At 39.4% G+C, this 17936-nt stretch overlaps 1 protein-coding gene across 3 annotated transcripts in view; it reads right to left on the bottom strand.

The window, feature by feature from the left end:
* adgrv1 (adhesion G protein-coupled receptor V1) overlaps positions 1–17936 on the bottom strand; it is a 149772-nt gene that overhangs the window by 120573 nt on the left and 11263 nt on the right. For all 3 annotated transcript variants that reach the window (XM_084947172.1, XM_084947173.1, XM_084947174.1), the window contains exons 2-21: positions 16909–17096; positions 16079–16228; positions 13589–13684; positions 13002–13106; positions 12597–12710; positions 12163–12393; positions 11679–12016; positions 10711–10981; positions 9308–9634; positions 8655–8831; positions 8264–8487; positions 7000–7126; positions 6195–6380; positions 5832–6012; positions 5336–5499; positions 5128–5251; positions 4770–5030; positions 3415–3541; positions 3006–3229; positions 2104–2832 (exon numbers count right to left, since the gene is read on the bottom strand). In XM_084947172.1, the coding sequence (XP_084803298.1) occupies positions 2104–2832; positions 3006–3229; positions 3415–3541; positions 4770–5030; positions 5128–5251; positions 5336–5499; positions 5832–6012; positions 6195–6380; positions 7000–7126; positions 8264–8487; positions 8655–8831; positions 9308–9634; positions 10711–10981; positions 11679–12016; positions 12163–12393; positions 12597–12710; positions 13002–13106; positions 13589–13684; positions 16079–16228; positions 16909–17094 (4342 nt within the window). In that variant the 5' untranslated portion in view covers positions 17095–17096. The remainder of the gene's footprint in view (positions 1–2103; positions 2833–3005; positions 3230–3414; positions 3542–4769; positions 5031–5127; positions 5252–5335; positions 5500–5831; positions 6013–6194; positions 6381–6999; positions 7127–8263; positions 8488–8654; positions 8832–9307; positions 9635–10710; positions 10982–11678; positions 12017–12162; positions 12394–12596; positions 12711–13001; positions 13107–13588; positions 13685–16078; positions 16229–16908; positions 17097–17936) is intronic.

Below are 17936 nucleotides of genomic sequence, written 5' to 3'. Positions count from 1 at the left end.
ACCAAGATGCTTTTTTGGAAAGTGCGAGATGAGCATTTTCTTTCATTTTGGTCAGCAGTGGTTAAGCCCTGGGACTCTTACATGGATGCCATTTTTGCCCATTTTTGATTGTTGAATCATGAACTCTTACTTTAACTGAGACAAGTGAGGCCTGCAGTTCTTTAGATGTTGTTCAGGGTTATTTTGTGACCTCTCGGTCAAAACTGTTCTGAGTTTTCTCCATTTGTGGAATCACTGGAATCCTAAGAAGTCTTAAAACTGGCTTTGTAACCCTTTTGAGACTTATAGAGATCAATGACTTTTCTGTTTCTCAGCTTTTTTTTTTTTTTTACCTTGTAGCATGATATGTGGCTAGTGAAATTGAACTCAGCCTTTGAAGTTAATTCATAATTTAATAAGAGGAGAGAAAATTACTATTTCACATTTGGCCAAATAGGAAGGATAGCTTTAATCCCTTTAGCAATTAAATCATCACTTAAAAGCTTCTCTGGTTATCTTTGTAGGTCCTTGTCTGATTTAAAATCTTGTTTGATGATACATGTAAATGTGACAAATTCAAAAACAAAAATCACCAGGAAGGGGGAAAATACACAGTACTGTAGATTCTAGTAATATTTCCTAGAATCTCTCATTTACAGTGTTTGTCATGCTGTCATATTGTTTGTCTGATTAACAGTCACAGCCATAGCCACATACTTTTTTTTTTTTTACTCCAGTGCAATTGTGTGTTATTTAACACAAACATATTTAACTCAAGACTTGGTGAGATCAAAGCAATTGAATACTAATTGCATCATTTTCACACTAATTATTGAGCCTCCTTTGCGGTGTTGTGTACCAGTAACGTAATAAGGGTCATTACTCCAGGGACCAGAAACAGAATCTTGATTAAGGTATACAAATGCCTAGGTCTAGCTCTTTCTCATTACTCATTTATACACTTACACCTCATGCGCCTATCACTTTGTGAACTTGCACAAAGTGAGACAAATGCAGGAAATCTGCTACAGTGACCAAGTACAAAGCCCTGACACAAAGCACTCCATGTATAGGTTGAGTTACCAGAAGAAAACAATGGCACAACATGACTGATGATTATGGATAAATCCACTGTGACTGGAGTAAGCCACAGAGGCGTCAGAATATTTCCCCTATGGGAGCTTTTGGTCAAATACCGGCTATTGTGCCCATTAATTAGAGAGAATAGGAAGAAAAGAAGATGCCAACCGATTCCCTTCAGCAGTAACAATGTGCAGCACTGCTGAGGGTAAGTGGTCACTCAAGCACTGGGAAGTCCCAGTACAGTACTCCTGAACAATGCGGAAGCAGCAGAGCATGTGAAGGTGCACATGCCTTTTATCTTTATGTAAGAACTTAAGACTCTGAACAATTTGAAAACTGTTTCCTACACAGTTTGGACCTTGGACAACATTTTGACACTGAAAACTAAAACTTTTTTACAACTCTTAAATGACAATTGAACAGTCTGTTACTTGTCCAGATCGGAAAGAGCCTTTCTCTTCAAGATTCAATTCGATTTCTTATTCCACACTTGTAAATATCTTATCTTTTTATCAATTGAATAGCTTTACTCTTAGAAGCAACAGGCATGGAAAAGGAGAGGAGTAAGGATGAAAAGATGCAGAAGAATGCAGAGGATGGTTATGGCATGCATGCAGTTCCTTCCACTGTTACACCTCACAAGACAACAGTAGATGTGAGGATGATGAAAATATGTGGAGCAACAGGTGGTCCCAGTACTGTTTGCTAGTTTGTTACTGCAATATAGTAATGCAGATACTAACTGCTGGTTTGCTTTGAAAAGCACAATGTCAAATCTTGTATTCTTTAAATCACCATCTGAAGAATATTAACCATGATAGGCAATACAGTTGGGTATCCTGGTTTCACAATGCTAAACAACTTCTTACTGATTCGCTGACTTTCATTTTGACACATGAATCAAATATTTTTTTGGTGAGTTAGAGCTTTTTGTAATTTACCTACAGTGATTGTATGAGCTATTTATAAAGAGTGATTTTACCTTTGCAAGAAATGTGTCAAAGTAAACTGAAAATAAATGGAATGAACAATGAAGCTTACCGTCACTGATGCCCTCTCCTTTGATGCTTTTCAGTCCCCCAGGAATAGGTCTGCCATCCAAGAAGAATTCAATAATCCCATCATCAACTGTTATGATGACATGTAGCCATGTATCTGCAGAAAACTTTTCTGCAGAGGCCCGGGCCACTTGGGTACTGTTTGAACCTATTACTGTATAATATAGCATCACAGTGACATGAGACTCATTGGTGTGGACCTTCACTCCATAGTACAAGCTTCCATTTGTTCCTTTGGACGCTATGAAGCCGTCAGTATCTAGTCTGGGTAAAAGCCAAGCAGAAAAGGTGAAGTTGCTAATGGCTGCAGGCCCATCGTCAGGTGAGATGGTACCATAAGCTCCAGGAAGCCCGGAGAAAAACCAAGTGTCTGTGGCTGAGTGGTGTCTCCTTGCATGAGGCCTGAGCTCTACCTCGTCTGGAAAGGAAGCTACCAGGAGCAGATCATCCATCCGAGGAAGGCCCTGTGGGAAGTGACCAGAAACAATTTCCCAGGACACCCTTACATCACCAAAAGTGCCCTGCTTACGGAGGATGGTGAAAGAAGTCACATCAGCCATATCATCTTCAGAGAGAACATCTTCAGCTACTTCTTGGTCCATGTTGTCCTCAGCAATGGCAAAGACACCAAATGGGTCATCATTGAACGGGATGAAAACAGAGGTATTTAGAGCACTCTTAGCCAGTCGTCCGCCCTCGCCGGGGTAACCGCCTTAGAGAAATAATGGTGTCAGAGTTTTCCAAACGAAAATTAAATCTGCAGTTACTGATGATTCAAGAAAAAATAATTTCATCTCATTTTCTCTCTGCTTTGTGAAATTTCTTCTCATATCTGTCTTATGCGTCTTATATCAGTTTTATTTTATGCTTTTCTTTTAAACTCACCTGAGATATTTACCAGCCTGAGGATGTAGAACTCATTGAACTCTGGAAGTTTATCAGAGATGGCTTCCAGGACAATAGGCTTGGTCTTTTCCCCTGTAGTGAAGGTGACTGATCCACTTGTGTTTGTAAATTCCTGGTTTTCTTCCAGAGGAGTTAAAGAATCGTTGGCAAACAGCTGCCAGAACACTGTAATATTCCCAAAACGGCCTCTCGCACGTAGTACACTGAGGAAAAAAAAGAGAAAATATTTCAGTAACAGAACATAGGTAATTGTCTAAAATATCAACTCTAGCGTTTTGATAGTACTTGGAAATTATAAACTACTGTTTTTGACAGAATCATAAATTAAATACAAATAAAAAAACACAAGATATTTCAAGTGAAGTAATATTAACCAAATGTTACTCACTAAAAATTATTGGTTTTTCCCTCTTCAACTGGTTTTTCTACAGGTTCCAAGGAGAAAATCCCATTGGCATCATCATTGGCCTCAATCACCACAGTAGCCGTGGCTGCTCCATACACAACTGCATCACCTGTGGACCCATGCACATTATTGACGCTGGAATCAGATAATTAAGGAAAGGCAGACACATAGAGTGCTGGCCATATTGTTACTGCCATGTTAAATTTCACGCAATAGGAGGAGGCTGTCTCATTAACATAGCGCACTATTACTATGGTAACCAAGCCTAGGAGGATAAGGTGGATGATTTGTGAATAAGCTAAATTCCAAACAAAGTATTCTATCTGCAGATGACTTAAAGTGAATATCACCGAGAACTAAACCAGAACTATTGTATTTGAAAGTTTAAAAATATGGAAAAAGTGCAGCTATAGCAGCACCAGAAGTGCAATATCTTCTCACAAGCACATACTTCAAGTTGCCGGACAACGAGTACCCTGAAACAAGCATGCAAATCTGTTTGTGATTAAGCAGACAAGGTAAAGAGTGTGAAGACGCCAGTATGAGTTTAGCTTACTTCTAACATTGGGATTATTGACTTTTAGCACAATCCGTGCCAGCACAGCCCTCCGATATAAAGAAGAGGCTAACCCTTTCTTGATTCTACTCCATGTCAATCAGTAAACAGAAAGACGCCAAAGGAATGTTTGCCTTTGTCTCTCAGACCGTCTGGAGTTTGGTTATTAAGTTCCTGTTTTGTCCCACTGGCCTACCGTTCCCGTCCATGAAAAACAATATAGGACCACGAGAGCCTTTAGTCTTATCACAGACACTGCTAAATACCTCTGCTGCATCTCTTAGTACGTACAGGATACAGACAGAAATAATAAACAGAGCAGAAGATGTTAATTTCAGATGAATTGCTTGTTTCATTTGAGCCACATTGAAAGAAAATGATAAAGACAACTGACTTTGAGTAAAAATGCAGATATTTTTATTATCTGAAGTGTAAAAAAAGTGTGTTTCTTTATTGGTTCAGAGTTAATTGTATTTTAAGTTATAGATAGAATCGGTCACTGATCAATTTGCAACAGACTAATGACCTGTCCAGCGTGTACTGGAGAGGATATACCTTCCTCTTGTCCAAAGGCAGGTAACCAAAAGAAAATACATGAAAAATATGGTTTACTCTTAACCAATAGCAAAAAAACCCTCTTTATTACAAGAGAATGACATTTACATTATAAAGAAATGCTATATAAGCATATATTACCTGCCATAAACACATATATCATTGTAATGCATATTGCTACATTTTTGTTCTCATCACTTTTTTAAGAAAACAAGCACATACTCACCAGTGGCATTGTAGAGAACGATGTAAAAAGGCTCATCGGTCTCCGGTACGTCGTCATCTTTTACAGCCACAGAGATGTTCTTCGTCCATTCACCCACAGCATATACCAGCACTGTGTCATTACTTAGCAAGAAGAGGTCATCTGGAGATGCATCATTGTACTCTACTCGGTACATCACTGTGGCCACGAAGTCTGCCCGTCCTGCCCTCACAACTGTAAAGTTGGCCACACCGCCTTCTTGAAGCCGCACAGCGACGGGTTCTAAGATGAGCATGCGAAAATGAAGGAAAGGGAAGGATGTCAGAGAGGGAGGACAAGCTAGAAAACACGTGTATTATTATATAATTAAAATCTTTACCTGAGAAATAAATGGGGTCATCATTCTTATTAATCCATAAGTTGGAACTGACTATGTTTCCCAGTCTTGCTCCACCTGTCGCATTTAACAGCGTGATGGTGAAATTCTCCATTTCTTCTGGAATCTTAAAAAAAAGAAAGAAATTTAAACAAAGAAAACTAACTCAGCTGTAGTTGATGTGCTCTTTAAGGTTTAGTTTACATTTTACCTCATCAGGTACAGAGAAGAGAGTGAGATTTTTCAGGTACTCCCCCTCTTCGAAGGTGATGCTTCCTCGAACGGGGCGGACGTCTCCAGACAGTGCTGGCTCCAAGACCCACAAAACTGACACTTTGCCAAAGTGACCCCTGTTCCTCATCACAGGGTACAAAGCTGAAGGAGAAACGGGGCAAACAGACATGATCAATTTAGAAATTGAATGGTTTTTTTCTCATAGATAAACTACATTTGATTTTAGCTGTACACATGTTTATTTATAGCAAATACAGGTGATACAGACCATTCACTAGAGGAACTACTTTAACATGTCCTCATGTTTTACACAAAAACACAGACAGCCTTTGTTTTCCTTAACAATCACATGAAAGTTGGACACTCTAATTTTCTGTGATTCACTCCTCTTAGATCCATTTTAAGTGTCAATGAGGTACCACTTGACCTGGAAAAGTATTACTATTATCTAAAGGACTGCTACTTCAAGTTACCCTGGTGCGTCTCGTCTCCTTTGCTCTCATTGATGGCCACTGTCAGTCCCGACTGGCTGAACTCAATGACTCCATAGGGGTCATCATTTTTCCGAACGGTGATGTTGACCTCCCGGTGGTTGCCAAGACGACTAGGTGGAGTGCTGTGGCTGCTAAGTACCACAGAAAAAGTCTCGTCCAGCTGTACGCACACACATAACAAAATAAACAAATACAGTAATCACACTGAAAAAGTTTTAAAACATTAACTTCATAGCTTATTAAATGGGAAAGTAGGAAGGATAATGCATTTGAATTACACTGCAGCACTGTGTAAAATGCAGAAAATAAATAAGTAAAAATTAATATCTTCCCATATCTTACCTCTGGCACCCCATCAGGCCGTGCCACCAGCGCCACCACCACCTCTCTCTCTCCGGGTTTAAACTCCAGAATGCCCGTAGCACCGTAGAATTCATTGTTGCCCGAGGGCATAACAGCATATCGTATCAGCTGTTTCAGAAGCTGTCCCTGGGCTCTGACCACATGCAGTTCAACCGCCTCACCCTCCTAGGTTAGAAGAGACAAGCTTCAGAGCAAAGAAGCTAAGAATATATTCAGTTGAACCTTTAAGTCAATTTTAACTCATTTTTCAAAAATACATTTTCACAGCAACCATTCTGAAATTATTATTATTATTACTGTTATTACTGTTATTATTATTATAAAGGTTGTATTCAGGTAGAGACCTTTACTTAATGAAATCAGCAACACCTGCATTTGACTACTATTTCATGGTAATAAAGCTGCTACAAAATATTAGCTATTTCTAACGTCACAATGCACAGAAAAAAGCTAAATTATGAAGGCAAAACTTGGACTCTACATGTGTAACACACATTAGGGAATTATTTCAAAGTCCTATCACTAGGTTACAGTAATTGTCAGTTATTGTGAGTCAGTTGTGAGTCAAAAAACATCTAAACTGACCAGTAAATTGTCAAGTGTAGTTATACCAATTTTGACTCAAAAAAGCAAAACAATAACATACAGATTTGAAATTTATAAGCAGTAAGAGGTCTTTGACTGAATGTGCAACAGTTTGGGCCACATCCAAGGTCAAATACTACACATACTAATGGGAATAAACCCTATTTCTTTTTGGAGCAGCTTTAAAACTGTGGCTTACATTGATAACCCATGGACCTCTGGATAACGGGGAGAACTCAAAGACTCCCCCCGGATCGTCATTCTCCATGATGATAATCTCTCGGCTGGTGAAGCCGGCTTTCAGGATCTGATTTTCAACGTTACTCCTGAGACGTGCACACAGAAATGCATATATAAGCACATACACTATTATTATTATAACTAAACACAAAAGAACAAGAAAAAAAGACATGCCATTACATCCTCTTTAATGAGGAATTGTGGAGCTGCATTAACATGGAGCTCCTTTAGGGCAGGTATGTGTCAGTTTCATGCTGAGTATAGCTCTGAAATGTCTGCTTATTGTACTTTTGCTATGTTGTGTGTTTATGTAAAACGTGCAACAATAATAACAATGACTAAGTAGCTTAACTTAAACTTCTCAAAGCATTCTTTGTATTGTGTGATGCTCATTCATTATTGACTCTATATGCTGAAGCCCCGCTGTTTAGCCCACTTTTAATAACAATGTCAATCAACTGCCTGCCTGCCTCTTTATTGCTCAGCAGGGGAGTAAGTATATGTGTATGTGCTGGGAAAATTGAACCCAAGCATAGCATAACATAATGGGAATAACAAAGACACGACAGGATGAAGCACTCAAAACAGTCACAGTCAAGGCACTGCATGCATACAAACACTTGCATCTTTAAATGGTACATAATCAAGTCTGGTTAAATTAGTGCAAGAACATATAAAGAAGATTCTCAATTTTCTTCCAACAATCCTTTTCTTTTGGAATTACGTTTTTTCACACCATCACAAAATCCCCCACTGTGTCCCAGACCCCCTCATCCCCACATTGACCAAAGACCTCCAGAAAGCCTGAAGTAGGTCCTTCTGTGAAAAACAAAGACGTGATTCACGCCACACAAAAGCCCCAGGTTCACTCCACTCTCCACTTACCCAAAGTACACTATAAAGCGTGCAGTCTCCACCCTGCAGGGGACGAGTGGGAGGGAGAGAAAGCTGTCATTCTCATCCAAATGTAGACTAACAGATTAACCCCCAATACACATGCATCTCAAAACAAGCTAAGGAAGAACGGGAAGAATCAGGACCTAGTCAGCCCCTCCTTTCCTATTGGACTCAAGTGGTCCATAAGCTGACTTTAAACCATTACAGATAACCTCAAAAAGTGAATGTATTATAGTTATTGCATGCCAAGACTGATTTGATAATGACTAAAATAAAAACGTAAAATAAATATAACAATGAATGTCAATTAACTTTAATGGCCCTACCTATCGAGAGTGAGTAGTAAGGTCTCGTTGACTTCTGGGATGTTGTCAGCCAGGATAGTGAAATTGATGGAGGCATCACTCTGCCCAGAGAGGAAGATGACAGAACCACCAAAAGGTTTCAGGTCATTAGCAGTAACATCCCCACGATTGGCTCCAGTTGGCTTAAGACTCCAGAACACTTCAGCCCAACCGTCCGTCCCATCACGCCGCAGAGGGAGGCTGACCTACGACGATTATCAGAATCAGCCTCTTACACTTAGACACAGTCTGTATAAATTATTCACACTCCGAACATTGTCGTTTCTTTTTTCACTGAATGTTTATGAAGCACTGAACTATGAAAGTGAACAAAGGCAAGCTTCACAAAACTGATAGTCTTTGTATATCTTACTGTGCTGGTATTGCTGTCCTCTGGTTCATAAACCACCACTGTGGTGTTGCTTGTAAAGCCAATTTCCCCATTTGCAATGTCAGGGTTGACAGTCAAGGTCAGGTTTAGCGATCCTCCAAACCTTGGGCTGTTTGACGGAATTGAGGGACTTATGTCAATCAGCTCCAGTGTATTCAACTACAAAAAATAGAACAGAAAAATAGAAGGCTAGATACATATTCATCAGACAGAAAACAACAAATTACACTCAAATACGACTGTATTGTCAGTTTGTAGGTTGCATTGAAAGACCTGTTGATGCTCCCCTCAGTCTATGTATATTTGTACACATATGTGTTTGTATTGAAGCTGAAAGTGTGTGAAGTAATTAAGCATCTACAGAATGTGAAGAAGGCTTTTCTAGTACTTTTTTGCCAGCTTTAAGGGTTAGGTGATGTTGTTAGTTTGGACAGCTGGGTAAATCCCATAGCAACATGCCAGATTTGAGTGCCAATGTAAAACCATTCACACATCCAAATGAGGCACTTAAACCTTGAATAGTACCAATTTGGCCAGAGGTACAGACAGAAACAGAAGGAATGCATTTGGTGATGTGAATGTGAAATGTCGCAGCTGAATTACAACTTAAATTACCTTGTTTCCAGTGGTATTACCTGTATTAAGAAATGAGCTCCATTCTGCAGAAAGGCATCATTCCTGATCGGCAGTATGATGTGGACCATCCGCTCACGGGCAAAAACCACATTAATGGTCCCGCTAACATTCAGGACATGGTCACGGGCCCGTGCTGGGTCTATGGGACCCGCAGGAATGTAGAGGGCACTGAAGGCCATAGACACGTTACCCAGTGTACCACCACTCCGCAGAAAATTCAGAGACAGGAAACGGCCCTCAGGTTGGCTCTGGATGTTCTGCTCTTTGGCTGGGTCAAACCGAAAAAGGCCGTAGACATCGTCACTGTCCTGAATGTAGAAAACCATCTGAGGAAATTGTGGGAGAAAAAAAATTACCAAGAAGAAGGAGACATATGGAACATTTTGAATGATGAAGGAATGATGTCTTTTAGAAAACACAAATTGCCCCTCTATTCATAGTTTCACTGCTAACAAGGGTTATACAGTCCCCGTATGGAGCGAGCTAACAGGTCTCAAATAATAGCAATGAAGCCTGGGTGTACCATCAATTACAGTGAGGGATTTTGTGGAGTATCCTGTTTTTATGTTACTAAGATTGTATCTTGATCATAAAAAAGAGAGGTGAGGAACAGAGAGAGTGAAGAAAATAAGCAAGACTGAGAGTAGTAAAACAGAGCCCTGAGCTAACTTTAGCAGGGGCATCCTCTTTAATTAAGTGTGCTAAGACTGTTAAGAGTAGTTTCCACGAGCATTAAACTGTGGTTCAGTCATGGAACCTACACTTGTCAGACGCACTGTTTGGCACGCTCGCTGATTTAAAGCACAGTGTGATGTGCATATTTCCGTTTTTGGAGTGTGATACAGGATCTGCAACTTCACTGACAGCAGTCATGAACTTTCTTTTATAGTTGTTTGTTTATGCATCGAGAAAATTCTTCTGAGCAAACTTGTTCTGCACACATGGCAAACAGGCCCTATAGTCCCATCTAATGCCTTGAACATAAACAAGTCTTGGATCTGCCCACTGCTTTCACATGTAGCCAAGAGGCTTGGACAAAGAAGGAAGCAATAAAAACTTGTCACCATTTCATCCGTGCTTAAAAAAACCCCACAGAAACACCCCACTCAGAGTGTGCCGCCTGTTTCGACTTTGTTTTGATTCAGCCACATTAAGGGAACACCCACAGAGCAAAGTTACACACTAAGGGGTCGACTTTTGCAGCATGTGCCAAGTTTGCCACTGTGCCTTACAGTAGGTCACACACATGCAAAACACATGCAACATGTGTTCCCTAACAAGTACAGCTAATTTTTTCTTACATACCCCAACATAATCCTAAAAAATAATAATATAAATAATCCATAATCCTAAAAAATTAAATTAATTAATTAATAAAAAAAAATACGTCTTTTAAACTCACCTCCATGGGTTCATCAACCTCAGCATTTCCAGTTACTGTACTAGGCAGCAATTTGAAAACGAAGGCCTCTGCTTCTTCAGGTTGATCATCAGCTACAATGTTTATTGGAATAATAGCAGTCTTGTCACCGGCAGCAAATCTTACTTGCCCCACCTCAGGCCTCAAATCATCTGACACTGGTGAACGATCACTGGAGTTTCTGCTGATGGACCAGTTGGCAGACACTTCACCATAGCTGCCTCCGATTCTTACAATAACGATGCCATCATATCTGGAGGAGTGATAATCTTGGATGTAAATGGTTGATTTTATTTTTACATTAGCGTTTAGATTTAGCTAGCATGTAACACAGGAGGATTTAGATCACGGATGTCAAACATAAGGCCCGGGGACCAGAATCAGCACAATCTGCCCCACTGGATAGATTTGGAAATTCTAAAGGAGGGCATAGACGTTCAGACTTTTTAATGTATTTTACAACATTTTACAGCTTTTCCTACTGATAAAGATCTACTTCATTGCCATTCATGCTACACAAGATTAACTAAGTGATTAATAAACAATTTAATAACAAAAAGGTGTTTTTTCAAAATTTACTATAGAGATTTATTTTGTTTTTTCTACAATGGGACCAGAAAAACTGGATATTTTCTGTGAATTAACAGAAGCTACCAGATTTTTTTTCTGTAATTTTACACATGCATTTCTTAAAAAGATTTTCTTACAGCACTATTCATATATGTATCATGGAAAATCTAAGACATACTGTTGAAACCGCAGTTCTTTTCTTATATTAAGCTATCTTAGGGATTAAATTCGTAGTTTAACTTCTTTACACTTCAATGGTCCAGCCCACTTAAGGTCAAAGTGGGCTGTTTTTGGCCCTCGATATAAGATGAGTTTGACATCTCTGATTTAGATTATACAACAAATTTTATAGTACCCATTTATAGAGAAAACAATGCTACCTCTGTGTCAGATCTTCATTGATGCTGATTGGCTGAACCAGTGCACTGCTGCTGATTGAGAGGACACCATGAGGTTTATCATTGGGCTCGATGGTCACCTGCACAGAGTTAGGCGATACCAGCACAGCATCTCCTCTGATCGTGTCCTCCAGCAGGACCAGATGGAAGGACTCTGCAAGTTCTGGCACATTATCATCACTGATGTTGAACAGCAGGCTAGTTTTATAGACAAATGGAGGGAATGTAACTCTTCTGACTGGCTGTAGATCGAAGAAATCCACAGCTGGTGTGGCACTGCCCAGGCCTTCACCACTCACCACCATGTAATCTACAGAAACCTAAAGACAGTAGAGTCCAGATGTTTCATACAAATTAGACAAATGCTTTTTGTTTTCTCTACATATAAGTTGTTGATTGTGTGTATATGAGTGCTTTTGCAGTAAAAGACTATGTAAACATGAAAACTAGGTTTAAAGAACACAACCTCAGTGTCAACAGAGCCAATGAGTGGCCCATCCTCAGTCAATCGACCTCTGGTCACATTGAGGGCAATGACTGCCGCAGACTCTGGTACTGCCATGACAGTGTGGGAGAACCGCAGAGGGCTGTCATTACGCAGGATTCTCAGCCGAACACTGCTGGCGTTGGGCTTGAGGAGAGCTCCCCCTGCTACACCAGTTAGTCTTACTGAAAACACTTCATCATCCTCTGGGACCTGGTACACAGAGAAAGCAAAACACATACCATTCAAAACTCTAAACATGTATGTAGCAAAAAAGATGAGAAAAATGCTGTACACTTTATTTTACAGTTAAAAGAATTTCAAAACTTCAAACTTTTGCCAGTGCAGTAAAAAAATTTATAGAGACAGATTTTTAAGAAACTTAATTGGTCCAGTGTAATCAATCAGTTCAATACCTGGTCATCCCGAACAAGTACAGTGAAGTGCACTACAGCCTGGCCTACAGGAATAGTGATGTTTCCACTGTCGGGACTGAGATCCTCACTGGCAGGGTTGGGACCATCAGCGATCTATGAAGACAGGAAGGAGAATAACCCCAGTGATATTCCTACTTTGACAACCCATGAGCTCAATTTATCCTTACTATGAAACACAAAGCAGTTGCATTATTTATTAAACATAGATGTTGCTATTTGTATCTAAATAATCTGAACTCTTGAATCCACAAGTGTCTTTAAGGCAGTGGGATTCATTTATAAAAGCATCTAACAAGCTACATGCAACACTGATTTGTTAGACACTGTTAGTTCTTGAAACACAAAAGTCCCTTAGGTATGCTAATATTATGCACATGATCTCACCTCAAAATTTACAGTCACAGTACCGTATGTTCCCTTTTCTCTAATTAGAGTTAAAGGCACGTAACGGTTCCCTCCTCTGGGTTCATCAACTATGATCTCCTCAGTCTGAGATAAAAAGAAAGAAAACATGAAAACAGAACTTTAATCAGCTTACATTCTACTTCATTCATTGACAATTAGAACCATCCAAATTAAGAATAAATGGAAATGTAACATTTGCAGCAGCAAACAAAAACAGGTAATACATTTCATTTGAACTGAACCCCAATCTGGCAGTGGAAGTGAGCAAAATGCCTCTTTACACAAGATAACCAAGAGAACATTTACATTTAATTTAAATTATTGTATTTGATTTTGAGATATCCATACTCTTTTTTTCTGTATTATATATATATATTTATTTATTTTGTTTTACTTTTTTTTTAAGATACTTGTCGTTATTTTTATTAGCAAACAAGTAATTTATTAAGTCACTGTATTTGAAGTGCTTAAATCCTTTGGTTTCCAGTTTTTTTTTTTAGTTTTTTTAAGTTTGTAAATTGGTGAACCAGCAAAGACAGGATGAAGGTGGATGGAAAGTTTCTTACTGAGTTGAAGGCAATTATTCCAAAGGCGTTATCATTGGACAGTATGGTGATGGTTGCCTTTTTTGGTGTCCCCACTGTAACACCATTTGAGGAACTCTGAAAAGTCAGGAGAATAGAAATGATTAGATAAAGCAAAGATTATAGTGTATTTACATTAACACTCCTTTATCTCCCCCCCCCTACCAAAGTTAATCCTGATCCTCATGTGGACAGCCAGACCGACTGCCTTATCTATGGGCTACACTACATTCCTGTGTTCCCACCGAGAAGCACTGGTGAGAGGGCACAAAGACAGGAAGTACTGGTTTCAGACCAGTTGATTTGTCAGGTTAGCTCTCTGCAGGAAACCTTTTTAGGATTTGTACCCTTCTCTCTGATTCAGTGCTAGACCAGAAAGACTTAACATCCCAGCAGGCCTAAAATCACACCATGAGTTAACAGGGCTTACGCCTAAGTGTTTACTGATGATCTGCAAGGTTTTATTTTTTTCCAAGACAGAATTCAAAAGAAAACAACAACACACTTTTACATGGTGTTTCCAGGGTTTCCATTAGTGAGCTTAAATATGTTTTTACAAGACCCAACAGTTCTGACATCCACCAAAACTTCAAAATTCCCTTTACAACTTTCAAACATCTGGATATGCACTCACTGCAGGTATTTTGGAAAATGACCAACTATATTACATTCTTGTCATAGTATTATAAACAGAAACACACATTTCTCCACTAAAGCATGTGTTATATACCTTAAAGTTTTCTCAGCCAAACAAAGTGCATTTGAAACTTCTTATCAAAACCACTACATGTTTCGGTCTCCACATGTAAAGGTGAGCACAAGCCAAGGCAAAACCCCCCCCCAAAAAACAATAAAAAAAACTACTTAAGCCTCTTGCATTCGTCTCTTTATTCAAATGGGGCTTTTTTAGACTCTGACATTCTTTCTGATGCTGAGCCCTTGTAGCACGTCAGCTCACAGACAACAAATCCACACGCTTTTCCCAATCCAAGCCACTGAGCATGCTAGGAAACTGCTCACAAAGACATACCCACACACACTTATGTGGACACACTCATGTAAAGAAAAAAATCACTTTAGAAACTTAGAAAAACAACACTGTTGAAAGTATGGCGCTGTAAATCAACCATGCCAAGTCTTTTATGCCATGATCCGCTATGTGTTTCTGTAATTTTGTGCTGTGCTGCTAGGCTGCACCTGCTCTGATCTGCAACGACTCAACACTGTTTCTGTAAAAACAAATCTTTTCCTGTCATAGTCAACCAGCAATGTAACAGATTTTATACACTGAAGTGTGATAATAACTATGGCCCTGATTTTCCCTTTATTTTCTTGTGTTTAATCCATGACACCTTTTGTGGCGCATACTTGTACTCCAGACATAACTCCAGTAAGCTGATAGGCTTGTATTTGGCCAAAGCTTTGTCTCATTGTAGTGTAAATAGAAGGGCTAAAAGTGGTCGCCTCATTTGGTCTTTCATTCTAGTAGCAGGCTAAAAATGGAGTTTTGCTACCGAATGTTAACCAGATGTCACAAAAGCGTCAAATCGAGAACGACTGATGTGAAGAAAGCCACTCTTGCTGACAGATGTTTAGAATTGTTGCTGTTCTCTTAATTTAGACTACAGTCTCACAATCTGGGGTGTTTCCCCTACAATTGCCTTAGGAGAGGGAGCCAAAAGGAAAAAAAACCCACATGGAATAAATTATCAATTAATGAATTAATTAATTAACTTATTTCAGCTTATTTGTGTACACTCATTGCATTTCACAACAATGTAGGAATCTCTACTGTGCTTTGCTTCCATTGTTGCGTCTCTACCCTCAGCTTTAGTGTGTGTGTGTGTGTGTGTGTGTGTGTGTGTGTGTGTGTGTGTGTGTGTGTGTGTGTGCTAGTTTCACTCCCATACACAGAGAAAAGAAAAGGAAGGTAACTTTATGAGACAACTTGTTGTGTTAAGTGCAATAAGAGTAACCCAACAATAATAAATCCATCTAAAATGAAAGGGTATAAAAATTATTTTAGGATTTGTCTTTTTTTTTTTTTAAAGAAAGCTGAACCGACAGGGAAAAGCGGGATAGTCACCCCCACAACCAGCCAAACGCAGGGGATTCAAAATGACCTTTATCTCTAAGTGAGGGACAAGATGGGCAGACAACAAGACCAGCCAAAGCCAGCCCATCAATCAAACTTGACAACTAAAGGATACATGACACCATGGAGATAGTCTCTAGGCTTAAGTCATCCAGAACTGTGATGGCAATTGGTTTGAAAAAGATTTGTAATTTGTACCATTTAAGATCATTTTCACATCTTTCACAAAATCTGACACTGACGTAGCCGTGCTTTTTAAGCCATGTGTTCGCCTTATTTTTCATCTTAGATTAATTAAGTAGCACACTGAAGCGTAGTACTGAGGGACGAGAAGAAAGGGACACACACCAACTCGCAGAGAAGCAATGGGCTCTCACCTGTAACATGAGGTTGAACGTAAACGTCTCATCGGCTTCAGGCAAGTCGTCATCTTTCACGGCAATAAAGATGGTCTTACTGGACTCACTGGACAGCAGGAAGGCTGCAGCATTAATGGCTTCAAAGTCCCCGGTGTCAACTCCCTCTAGCTGAATGAAACATGACAACACATTTGAGATATATATATATTCTCATGTCAAAGTGTGCCAATAGCATACTCCAGGCCTGAACTTGCAGGCTCAGTTCAGAAAATTCATTTATACTTGGACTTGCTTGAGCATGAGTTTCTTGAGCATCTATTTCTGTTAGTTACTGGATGGAAGTCTGACATTATACAGTATTTTAACCAGCAATGCAGCACAAGAAATATGGTAAAGATATCAAGAATCACAAAAAAACCCCTAAAACTACTCTTCATCGCACCGCCAGTTCGTATTTCCAGACACCAACTGTGAGCAGCTGACACTGGGCTACATGTAGACGACGTAAAGCCAAAATCCATTCATTTCCAACTGAGTTTCTGCTGACACAGTGGGACTTTTATATAATCAACGTTGTTTGTTATAGACAATTAAGTAACAACAGTTACTGATTCTGAAGTTCACCTGATGTGAAGGTCAACTTTCCCAGAATAAGGACACTTATATGTTTAACTGTACAGACAGAACAGGCTAAATGATTCAACAGGCTGCAGAATTGTTCAGTAATTTTCACGCACTGCTGTGAACTGTTGTGAATTTCTATATTATTTGTAAGTTCACAGCACCAACAGTTGCTAACCTATGCACATATTAGAAACATATCACTAGATGATAGCTTCATATCCTACCAGAACCAAAGCTGTCACATTGACTGGGTCTCCCACTCTCTCTATGACCAGGCGGACCACAGCTGCGCTGCTCTCGTTGACAACAAAGTCAGTCTGCCCCAGGAACCGCAGCGTGGCCGACTCTGACGTAGTGCCAGGGATGGACAGAGCCAGAATCAACCCAGCTAGCAGGAAGGCAGGGAGCATTCCTGCCAGCACATGGAAGAAAATATTGAGAAAAATGCAGCAAATCAGATAAAATATGTGCAGTGAAAGAAACAAGAGTTTTACATGTAAAGAAGTTATTAATAATAATAATATAATACTTAATAACACACAAACATACTTCAGATTTAGTACATAATGCTGGTATGTTCTCTACAGGACCAATTCTGAATAAACAATCATCACATCAAAATTTGTCATTACTGAGAAAGTGATTCACATATCGGGGAAACAATTATTTAGAATACACAAATAAGTTTCTTTAGATGAAAAATCCTTATTCATATACAAAAACAACTCTAAAAACAAATACAGAGTTTACAAAAATAAACCTATTTTTTACATTAAACATTACTGATGTTAAAATGTAAACATACACACTCATTACAACTGTTATGTGCTATAGGCAATACTGAATAGCCAGATGTTCAGAAGGCCTGCTGCCTTTTATAATGTGGAGCCTGGCAGGCTTTTTGGTCATTGTGGTCTGAATGATTCACAACAGTATCCCATAAGTCCAATGCCTGTTGTCCTCATGTTGTCATAACTGCTAAAGCAGTTGCATTTGAGTTTACAGTTCTTCACCACATGAATCAAAAGTCATGCCCTGCAATCCGTGCAATTCTGCATTACCACCTCTGTCTTCTCTCTCTAATTATTTTGCAACTCCCCTGCTTCCTCCAGCAATCCTCACATCTTAGTTTGTGTCCTCCACACCCCTCTGCTCTCCACTTCTCTCATCTTATCATGTTTTCTCATCTCTCTTCTCTATCACCCCCTGCTTAGCTCTCTCACGCAGAATAATCCAGAAGCTGGATGGAGCT

Source organism: Perissodus microlepis, chromosome 12 (assembly GCF_051167445.1).
Source record: "Perissodus microlepis isolate ML-2025 ecotype Zambia chromosome 12, ASM5116744v1, whole genome shotgun sequence".
In the NCBI taxonomy this organism is placed as follows: domain Eukaryota; kingdom Metazoa; phylum Chordata; class Actinopteri; order Cichliformes; family Cichlidae; genus Perissodus; species Perissodus microlepis.
Note: the sequence above shows the minus strand (reverse complement) of the source record. Positions and strands in the feature narration are given on the sequence as shown.